Raw genomic sequence first — 12,129 nt, 5'->3', positions numbered from 1 at the left:
GCATTGATCGTCCAAAAAAGGGGGGTTCCAACCCCCAAGACAGCCCCCCCCCCCCACCCTCTCTGGATCCGCCCCTGCATCTATAAATATTGCAGACATATCATTACAAAGCCATTCAAGATTGAGGTGTGTAGAAAAAATAAGTCATGATACCTTAACCTTTCTCACGATCATTTACACTGACCTTCCGATATGTATGGACCGTATTTACTCACCTATGTTTTTCTGTAAATGCAATTAGGAGCAAATATAAAATCGGAATAATTTATAAAATCAAAGAATGAAAATTTAAATAATTGGCGAAAATGTCATACGCCCGCCCTGAGGGATCCGAACCCCCATTCTGAAGGGAAAATTTGATTGATTATATAGAGAATCATTGAACTGGCATGACTCAGTGGAGATTCCCCCCCCCCCCCCCCCCCCCCCCCCCGCCCCTGAGGTCAGTCAGTGGGACCCTTCCTATGAAAAGTTTTGGATCGGCCAATGGTACACTTAGTTACAAAATCATCATCTTCACGTTTGAAATTTAATTAATGTTCTACATAATTTTTTTTCAAACCAGTATTAAGTGGCTTTTTCATTAATGTTCTACATAATTTTTTTCTAGGCAGTATTTTGTCGCTTCATCAGGAACTAGTATGTACTTAATCAGCTCGGCCGCGTGTGAATAGTCAGAACCAATGATTTTTTTTGTCATTAACCAAACTTGAAATTAAAAATCATCGTTCTTGAAACATTTTTACTACCTTTTCACATCTTGATAGTTAATTCTCAAAATACCTGTCTTAATTTGCATCTATTTTGAAAGTTTTCTTCTGAAGGATGAAAACCGGAATATATCCCTTATTGTACCGTTACAAATTTAAATTTAGTATTGATATCCGCTTAAACGGAATGCTGGGATGATAGACTGGACTCAAGAACGAAACAAAATGACCAATGAAAATTCAGATATTTTCTACGAAAAACAAAATCTGTGGGTTGCTATGTAAAATACATCATTCTACATCTGACAGTAAAGTCTCCACCTGTTTACAAACAAGAACAAGTAAGTATTTACTATTTACTTCATTTTTTAAAAATATTTGACTTGATCTAGTATGCTTAACTTCTTTAGTAGGCGGGCAATACACCTGCTCTACATCCTTCGTCTGCTCAACCCGGCGAAAAGATACAAGTTTGTCACACTCAGTCTCAGCAGCTGTTTTGTCCTACGTCTGTATATATCCACATTGAAACATTCCGTGAAAAAAGTGAAACTTCCTGTTATCGAAACCCCTCTTGAAAAAATAAATTCCCCCCATTATTTAATTTTTCCCCATCGCAAAAAAATTATAAGACACTCCGTGAGTCTCGTGTGACGTTTCAAATATTTAACATATAAACTATGCTATAGCTGTATAGATTTGCACAGTACATTGACAAGTAAACAATCATTGTGTCCTGCACCAAATGTCCGTGTTGTATATAGTACTAGTCTTGAACATGCATGAAATATTTGCCACTGGACATGAGGCTACCGACAAACATCACCTTATTTTGAGGAAATCTGCGCCACTTCAAACTTTGAAGTCATACATGTGCAACAAACACTTTTCCGTTGGCATTGCCCCTCACATTTTCCTGAAATGGAAGGAGGCGTCAAACTGATGTGTCCCACAGTGTGGCTTCGCACTGAGTCTGAGGTGTTTTAAGAATTTAGAGATACATACGAGGTTGTAAAGAAGTGGGAAAAACTGATGGACACAGAAAATTTTTACACGAACAAAAAATGGAGAAAAAAATCATTTATCCGCAAAACATCATGTCAGATCACATACAAGTAACACATGTTCAAGCATGAACACTTTTAAAAAATATTTTTAACAGATTGTACTAAATTAACTATAACCATTAATTAATTATTCAATAAATATTTGTTAATTTTGTTTTCCAGGTGTCAAAATGTCTGAAAGAAAAGCTGTAATCAAGAATGCTGACATGTCAGAAGACATGCAGCAGGATGCTGTTGACTGTGCAACACAAGCTCTGGAGAAATACAACATCGAGAAAGATATTGCAGCATACATCAAGAAAGAGTTCGACAAAAAATACAACCCAACATGGCATTGCATCGTTGGACGTAACTTTGGTAGCTACGTAACACACGAGACCAAGCATTTCATCTACTTTTACTTGGGACAAGTCGCCATCCTGCTCTTCAAATCCGGTTAGAAATACTCAGCATTACAGACAGAGGAAACACGAACAATGGGAACAAAATTTTACTGCCATTATTGTGATCATGAGACGCTTATGTTTTCTGTAGGCTGTGACATCATTATTGACCTTTGACAGCATTGTTATACATCATATTTTGTTATTTGTTATTTATTTTATACACAGATAGTGTTATTGTATAAATATTTTGATGATTTGTATTTTGAGTGCTCTGTTTCCTTATCATAAAGTAATGAAGAGTTCATTTTGTCTCTTTGGTACTTGGAGCTGTCCTGCATGATAATGAAAAAGTTATTCTAAACAAGAGTGGGACCTGACCATTAACCTTGATTGCTCATAACCAAGTTGGGACATGAAGAAAATGTGCAAAAAATCATTGATATCTGGAGTTTTCTGGGAAAAAAAATTAAACAAATGTAGCTAGCCTACTATTGATCTTCATTTTTTTTGGTAAAGTAAATTATTTAATGTTCCATATATATCTTAAATGTCCCAACTAGATGCAATTGTAAAAAGCTCACTTTCAATATCTATAGTCTCCAACAATGAGCAGCAATCAATGCTGTGTGATACCTAAAAAAATCTCTTGTTGTTTACCCAACATCCTTATGCATACAGCCATTCCTTCTTTGTAGAACAAAATGTGCTCAAAATAGTAAATGATCTTACAAATTATTTCATTGCCTAAAGATCTATCACTAGTAACACATAGGGATCACTTTGGTTGTCATGCTTCATGTTTACCTACAACTACTAAACAGAATTCAACCACAATTGCACATATTTTTCTTCAGGGCATGAAGTTCTGCACCTGCTGATTTCATTCAAATCTTCCTGATTTCCTGTTAGTAAAATATGGACTTTAAATATTTCTTCTGGTATTTGGTTACTGCAGGCAACAACACCTTCTATGTAGAACCAATTCATTTGTGCTACAAACAAATAGCAAAGCCACAAGATTTTTAAAAGTTTGGTTTCGGGTTGGGGATGGAGGTTAAATGTCAATGAACATTGGATGGTATCTGATGAAGGAGAAAAAACGGAATCTTGAGTGCAACATTGATTCTTTCAAAAATAATAGATGGTATGGTAGAGGTACCTGTTCTGACATGGGCACGTGAATACGATCCACTCCAGGGTTAAACTACTTTTTGACCTGAATATAAAAAAGATGTATGATTGCCAATGAGACAACTCTCCACAGGAGACCAAATGACACAGAAATTTAAAACGTCTATGGGTCAATGTACGGCATTCAACAATGAACAAAGCCGATACCGCATAGTCGGCTATAAAAGGCCCCAAAATGAAAAACAATTCAAATGAGAAAACTTACGGCCTAATTTATGAACGAAAAACAAAAATGTAACACATCAACAAACGACAACCACTGACTTGGGTCAAGACACATACATACAGAATGTGGTGGTGTTAAACATGTTAGCCTGATCTCAACTCTCCCGTAACCTGGGACAGTGGTGCAACAATACATTAGAAGAAAAAAAAACTAAAAACCAATTGGATACACACAGAAATAAATCTAACAAAAACAGAGTGACATGGCCTGCAGGGGCGTAGCTACAGCACGTGCATCCACGTCGTTTTCACAAATAAAAAAATAAAAAAAAGCAGAAGAGATAGATGAGTTGGTCAATCGGAATCGGACACTGTTGGTGTCTTTCCGTCTACCCCGGATATTAGTTTGACAACCTAGTTACAAGTGTTGATGAAGCTGTTCATTCAGAAAACTTGAAGATCGTAGCTCCGAAGTTGCGTGCACATTGATTCGGCATGCAAAAAAAGAAATCGCAAAATAAAAATTTATAAATTAAATGTTAAAGGAAACACCTATGTTGTCACTTTTTTTAATTGATGAAATATCATTAAATAACGACATTTGGTTTCAAAAAAAAAAAAATTTGGAGATTATGACAAAATCGGAAGGTTACTTGTATTTTTTACAAGATTTTTACTTTTGAATTTGTAATACTCAGTCTAAGATGGTCCGTGTAACACTTATCAATTCAAAGTTTTAAAAAGTTTTGAAATTTTAGATTTTTGGAATTTTGATCAAAGTTTTAAAATATCAAAATTTCAAATTGTGTTAAAGTTTTTGAAATTTTGAAATTTTAACCAAATTATTAAAATATCAAAATTCTAAATATCGTTTATAAATTTGATAGTTTAGAAATTTGACCAAACTTTTAAGATACTAAACCTAACGCGCAATTTTGATTATTTCACTTTTTGAAAGTTTGATTTTTTAAATGTTTGCTTAAAATATCAAAATAGAAAAGGGGCAATAAGAGGGATACCCGAAAAAGCGAAACGAAATAAAAGCGGAACGAAACGAAACAATATAAATTAAAAACATACTGATACTTAAAAGTGTATGTATGAAATAAAACGGACAGTTGAAAGCGGTGAAAAACTTGATGACAAAATTAATATTTCTTAAAAGAAGATAATTCATTTAAAAACCAGACGTACGGCTCTGATATTGACCATTTTACCTGCTGGTTTTTCTAGCACCCATATTTTAGGAGAAACAGGAGTAACAGTAAAAACTGAACAACTCGCAGTAGGTCAAATAGTATGGTTATGTTGAGCATGTATATATATACATTTTCTACTAAACTCTAAGCCATAAAAAGGCCCAATACACGATGTATTATCTCTTTTGATTTCATTTTTTTTTCTGTTTTGCTTTACGAGTTCTTACTTTCTGCAATCATGTTGGCTAAAGAATATATCATTTCATGTACAGAATGAAAGATCATCTTAAACGTTTTTATCTGTTCTTTGTAAGTTGTTTGCCCTAAATATTCAGCTTTAAGCGTTCCGTAAGGAGGTCGATCAAGAAAAGCGCTTCATAATACTGAATGCATGGCCATGGTTTAAGGTTGTGCTAGTCCACAGTATGGGAGGTTTTTAATATAATCTTTTTTACGCTGAAATTAAGACGGTAATAGGATCCAATATCAGCAAATTGGAGCCAAGATACTGTTACAAGGTATCTACAAAAACTCATCATAGATGGATACCGGATTTAAATTTTGCCGGTTATTGCGCCAGACGCGCGTTTCGTTTACAAAAGACTTATCATTGACACTCGAACCAAATTAAATTAAAAAGGCAAATCAAGTCAAATGAAATTGAAAAGGCCAAATAAAGTAAACTTTTAAATCCAACGTATAGCTCTGGTTTTGTAAAAGTTAAAACCTTTCATATCATATATAAACGTATACCATAAACATTATTTTCACGAGCATTCATATTTATGTAATAATTACCGCTGTACTACATTAAGCACCCAACTTGCATTCATGTTTATGTAATAGTTGCCGCTGTACTACATTAAGCACCCATCTATCCAGTTGTAGGTATCGGCATTTTGAAAGTTGAAAATTGTGTTCAAAAGTTTTATCAGCGATAAATGGTAATCGTCTGGGGAACCAATATTTAGATAGTCCCTGTTTTTTTACTTGATACTACCACTAGGGGCTTCGATAATGGTACATTAAAATATTCTGATCCCTAATTTGATGATATAATATTCTGTGCCAGACGAGGACAAAAGAAAAATTATCCATGCCTTTTAGTGTTGAATTTTGAACCAGACAAGTTGATTAATGGCGATGAAAAACTTAATAAAATTGTTAGCGCTTCGACAAAACAACCTCACCCCACTTTTAAAGTTACATGGTTGCTACCTTAAAGACAACGTTTGGACTGGTTATCATACACGTAGCTCCATTATAGGTTCTAAATCAACCACTGTTTTATTATAGTAAACAAAAGGAATAGATTTTTTTGTATTAAAGGATATTACTGTTACGTATTTGCATTTTGTTATTTGGGTATTTATATTTGAAGTTATCGTACGACAATCGACTTTTAGCAAACTAAAAGTTCACATGTACACCCAGTCAGAATGGGGCGTGCAAAGAGAAGCCACATTGTCAGCTGCATGATGGATTTTTTCCGTTTTTGGCCGTACACCAATGTCACTCTCGAAAAACCAGTACAATGTTAAACGCAGAATTTGAAGTAAAAAAATCACATACGGAACGCTGAAACTGAAATTTGAAATTCAAGCAAATAAGAACGAAACAATTCAAGAGGTGTTTGACCAAAGTGAAGTTAAAACATATTTAAATCCATCTATAAGTAGATATAGGAAGATGTGGTGTGAGTGCCAATGAGACAACTCTCCATCCAAAGGGCAACTTTGTCCTCGGAAGTTGAATCTTACGTTTCTTCGTAATTTGTATGTAAACAACCTATTTAAAATTATCGTTTTTTTGTTGTTGCCAGTGACAAATATTTCATGAATGTTCTGGAACAAATTAGCAATAAATGCAACAGGGAGAGAGTGTGCATAATGAGGACATATAAAACCTTTCAATTAGTTTAATTGAGGTCTGGAGCTGGCGTATGACAGTAACTGCTAGCCTTATGTATAGTAATTCTTTGTTATTTTATTATCATTGTCATGCATGTTAATTAGTTTCTTAGTTTGTTTCCTATTCTGACATAGGACTTGTATTTCCTATTGAAGTGCGTTTTACTGTAGGTATCACTGTGTGTTTTTCATTCTTTATTGGCTAGAGGTATAGGGGAGGGTTGTGATCTCACGAAACATGTTAAACCCCGCCGCATTTGTGCGCCTGTCACAATCCAGGAGCCTCTGTCCTTCTAAGTCTTGTATGATTTTGATTTGAGTTCATTGTTATGTTTCGGAGTTTAGTATTACGTCTATAATCGCTGAACCAGTACACTTTTTTGTCTAGGGGCCAGCTGCAATACGCCTAGAACAACTTTTATTGCGACGCTATATTTAAGTATTCCTTTCGTATCATTTCTTGGAACTGAAATACATCATAAAAGGCAATATATTATCATCATGCAATCGATAAACAAGAAAGGAAAACGTTTTAAGTTGTATGCCAGCCCACCGAGGCGCTTTTTCTGGATCTACCTTCATCAGGAACGTCAAAAAGGCGAATAATACTATATGGTTTACTGCGAGTTGGTAATTTTTCACTGATACTTCTAAATGTTGGGCACTGGGAACACAAAATAGATTTGAATTATTTATCTCAAACGCTAACCTTATATAAGAGATTTAAATCAACGTAGTTGATTCCGGTTTAAATAGGTTTAATTATATTTTTTTTTGATAGATGCACAACCTTAAAATTTCAGGATACTGTTATCCCATGTGATGTCTAATATGTTTCATAAAAAAAAACGACTTTTTCTTTTCATTATTTATTTTGTTATTATGAATGATTTGATATATTTCATGCTATTTATTTATAACTAAGAATAGTTCTTATCAGAGCCGTGTTTACATCAGTGATTACAGGTACCCCTCTTGTCGCCCCTTAATATTTTTGATATTTTAAGCAAACATTTAAAAAATTAAACTTTCAAAAAGTGAAATAATCAAAATTGCACTTTAGGTTTAGTATTTTAAAAGTTTGATCAAGTTTCTAAAATATCAAATTTATAAACGATATTTAGAATTTTGATATTTTAATAATTTGGTTAAAATTTCAAAATTTCAAAACTTTAACACAATTTGAAATTTTGATATTTTAAAACTTTGATCAAAATTCCAAAAATCAAAAATTTCAAAACTTTTTAAAACTTTGAATTGATAAGTGTTACACGGACCTAAGATATGTAGTTTTGGAGCACATTTTACAGTGAACAGTTCATCAGTTTGGAATAAGATGTACCAATCGACATTAGAATTATCAGATCCCTTCGATATCGTTGAAAATATGCCGAGGCAAATAGGGTCCCAATTTTTTTTCGCCTCGCTCCGCTCGGCAGTAGTTGCTTCCACATCGTTTCCTTCTAGTTATGCCCCTGACCGGGTACTTTTATATCCCAGCAACAAAACGACTGATCTTATAGTACTCGCAGTAACTGACAGCTAGTTCAAGGCCACTAACAACTAATACAACAAATCGTGCATCTTCAGTCTTTTCAAAGACCATCGCTTGCATGGAACTATTGGGACAGGTTTCTGATTTAGAAAAAAAAGTCTAATGGCCATCAAAGATGTGCACATGCTTTTTAGTGCCTCGGAGGCAGTGTTTGATTCAAAATCTTAATAAGCTATTGTCAACACTTGGTTTTGTTGTCCGTTTGAAGAAAAAAAATCAAAAAAAGTCTGGCAAACTGGACTAAACTCGGTCAGACTACATTGATATGATATTGGGTTGATAAAGATGATTGAATTATACCCTAGTCCGAGAGTACTCTGACGTCCAACAGCTGTTTTACCAGACAAGCTAGGGTCCCATGTCTGGTAAAACAGCCGTTGGACGTCAGAGTAATCTACCCGAGAAGCAAAATTACACAACAAAGATGGGTTGGTTGTTTATAATGTCTGGCTGCGATGTTTACATGCACAATAGGGTTAGAACAAATTAAGGAGCTACCATTTGATTTTTAGGGGTTTGGCTAGGATATAAAATTTGAAAAAAGGCAGAACAGGAGTTTTCAGTAAAACAAAAGGCTGGGTGAGCAATTTAGCAGCAACAATAAAGGAAGAATGACGATGTATGTAATAAAAGTCAGGATAATCTAATAAAAATAACATAAACCTGAATAAGATTTCAATTTACATGTTTCGTTTCGCTGTTTCATTTCGTTTCAGTTCCGTTTCGCACTTTAAAGGGACCCATGTTTAGGGTTGTTAAAGAGATGACCGTGCCCATATTTTAGAATGAAGGGCTTCCAGCAAGGTATATGCTTGGTCCACACAGTATCCTTTCAACACACATGTACTGTTTTATCGTTGCGCTGACGATACATAGCCATCCCATGCACGGGTAGGGTTAAGCACTTCCTAAACTGTATAATCCATTTTCTGTATGTGTCTGTCCAAAGTCGATGTATATTAGTGGTTATCGTTAGTCTTTATCATATTTGTTTTTCGTTGTTCGTTTGCCGTGTTTTTTGTGTAAACATGATTTGATTTTTATTGGTTGATTTTTTTAAGAAACTAGAGGCTCTAAAGAGCCTGTGTCGCTCACCTTGGTCTATGTGACTATTAAACAAAGGAAGCAGATGGATTCATGACAAAATTGTATTTTGGTGATGGTGATGTGTTTGTACATCTTACTTTACTGAACATCCTTGCAGCTTACAATTAGCTCTATCTATAATGAAGTTGGCCCAGTAGTTTCAGTGGAAAATGTTAGTAAAAATTTACAAATTTTATAAAAATTGTTGAAAATTGACTATAAAGGACAATAACTCCTTAGGGGGTCAATTGACCATTTAGGTCATGTTGACTTATTTGTAAATCTTACTTTGCTGAACATTATTGCTGTTTACAGTTTATTTCTATCTATAATAATTTTCAAGATAATAACCAAAAACAGTAAAATTTCCTTAAAATTACCAATTCAGGGGCAGGAACCCAACAACGGGTTGTCCGATTTATCTGAAAATTTCAGGGCAGATAGATCTTGACCTGATAAACAATTTATCCCCCTGTCAGATTTGCTCTAAAGGCTTTGGTTTTTGAGTTATAAGCCAAAAACTGCATTTTACCCCTATCTTCTATTTTTAGCCATGGCGGCAATCTTGGTTGGATGGCCGGGTCATCGGACACATTTTTTAAACTAGATACCCAAAAGATGATTGTGGATAAGTTTGGATTAATTTGGCCCAGTAGTTTCAGAGGAGAAGATTTTTGTAAAAGATTACTAAGATTTACGAAAAATGGTTAAAAATTGACTATAAAGGGCAATAACTCCTATATGGGTCAACTGACCATTTCAGTCATGTTGACTTATTTGTAAATCTTACTTTGTTGAACATTATTGCTGTTTACAGTTTATTTCTATCTTTAATAATTTTCAAGATAATAACCAAAAACAGTAAAATTTCCTTAAAATTACCAATTCAGGGGCAGCAACCCAACAACAGGTTGTCAGATTCATCTGAAAATTTCAGGGTAGATAGATCTTGACCTGATAAACAATTTTCTAATGTCAGATTTGCTCTTAATGCTTTGGTTTTTAAGTTATAAGCCAAAAACTGCATTTTATCCCTATGTTCTATTTTTAGCCATGGCGGTCATCTTGGTTGGTTGGCCGGGTCCCTAGACACATTTTTTTAAACTAGATACCCCAAAGATAATTGTGGCCAAGTTTGGATAAATTTGGCCCAGTGGTTTCAGAGGAGAAAATTTTTGTAAAAGATTACTAAGATTTACGAAAAATGGTTAAAAATTGACTATAAAGGTCAATAACTCCTATATGGGTCAACTGACCATTTCGGTCATGTTGACTTATTTGTAGATCTTACTTTGCTGAACATTATTGCTGTTTACAGTTTATCTCTATCTATAATAATATTCAAGATAATAACCATATAACGGCAATATTTCCTTAAAATTGCCAATTCAGGGGCAGCAACCCAACAACCGGTTGTCCGATTCGTCTGAAAATTTCAGGGCAGATAGATCTTGACTTAATAAACAATTTAACCCCATGTCAGATTTGCTCTAAATGCTTCGGTTTCAGAGTTATAAGCCAAAAACTGCATTTGACCCCTATGTTCTATTTTTAGCCATGGCGGCCATCTTGGTTGGTTGGCCGGGTAACCGAACACATTTTTTAAACTAGATACCCCAATGATGATTGTGGCCAAGTTTGGTTAAATTTGGCCCAGTAGTTTCAGAGGAGAAGATTTTTGTAAAAGTTAACGACGACGGACGACGGACGACGGACGACGCCGGACGACGGACGCCGGACGACGGACGCCGGACGACGGACGCCGGACGACGGACGCCGGACGCCAAGTGATGAGAAAAGCTCACTTGGCCCTTCGGGCCAGGTGAGCTAAAAAGGGACGGGACAAACTTATATTATAGTATGCTGTTTTTATTTCGCGTACACTTTTTTATAAAATGCTTAGCTAGTTGCCTATCTTAAGGGGGGTCATCTTAGTGATAGGACTATAGCATGGTATTCAATATATTTTCGGGAAATCTGAGGTTGTAAGTTTGTAAGTTCGAAACCCACACGTATCAGTTGATCTCGAATCCGGTCTTATTTGACTAGGATTTTCAGTTTTCCTACCGAAGATAGCTGGTTCTCTGCAGGCACGTCATACACAAAAACCGACAGACACGAAATAGCACAAATTAATATATCAATCTATATTGTCTGCGACTGGATATTGAAAATGGTCAATATGATATCATAACATAAAAACAAACCTAAAGAACATACACTGCATGCTAGAACTGCAACAATATGAATAGTGAAACACATGTATATGCATGTACATTTAGTTTATTTATGTATTTAGTTATTAAAAATTACACAAATTTTCTCCTGAAATCTATAGAAAGATTTACTCCTACGCCCGTGTCGCATCTTCTATTTCATGCCTATATAATATATAGCATAGTTGTGAATACAAGTCATGTACACAAATATCTTAATAGCAAAAAAAATCATAAAGCGGTCTGTGAAACCCTGTGTCTTGCCTGCGATTGCTGCTAGCAGCGTAAAGGAGTAATGTTGACTTAAAAAGTAAATCCATTTATGAGAATAAAGAATTTTTAAAAATCTTTAAATGTGTTTTCCTTGTCTTTGAAGATTACTGTAGAAAACTTAATTCACCTACTAGTATCACAAAAAATGATTAAATAAAAAAAAAAAAAAAAAAAAAAAAAAAGTTGCAAAATTATCGCAGATAGTGAAGACATCACCCCTCCATATCCAGTGTTAATACATTCCTCTAAATCTAAAAAAAAATGTATAAAAAAACAAAAACCCGGAACTCCGAGGAAAATTCAATCGGAAAGACTGTAATTAGCCCTATAAGCCTTTAATAAGTTCACTTTAGTTGATATACAAGGCTATT

At 34.7% G+C, this 12,129-nt stretch overlaps 1 protein-coding gene across 1 annotated transcript; it reads left to right on the top strand.

Moving 5' to 3' along the window:
* The first annotated feature begins 895 nt into the window (after positions 1 to 895).
* LOC139528064 (dynein light chain 2, cytoplasmic-like) lies at positions 896 to 2,423 on the top strand. Its single transcript, XM_071323868.1, has 2 exons — positions 896 to 1,051; positions 1,940 to 2,423. Exons 1-2 carry the CDS (start codon positions 943 to 945, stop codon positions 2,215 to 2,217), a joined length of 387 nt encoding a protein of 128 aa, XP_071179969.1. The 5' UTR covers positions 896 to 942; the 3' UTR covers positions 2,218 to 2,423.
* Positions 2,424 to 12,129: the final 9,706 nt, after the last annotated feature.

Source organism: Mytilus edulis, chromosome 6 (assembly GCF_963676685.1).
Source record: "Mytilus edulis chromosome 6, xbMytEdul2.2, whole genome shotgun sequence".
Classification (NCBI taxonomy): domain Eukaryota; kingdom Metazoa; phylum Mollusca; class Bivalvia; order Mytilida; family Mytilidae; genus Mytilus; species Mytilus edulis.
Note: the sequence above shows the minus strand (reverse complement) of the source record. Positions and strands in the feature narration are given on the sequence as shown.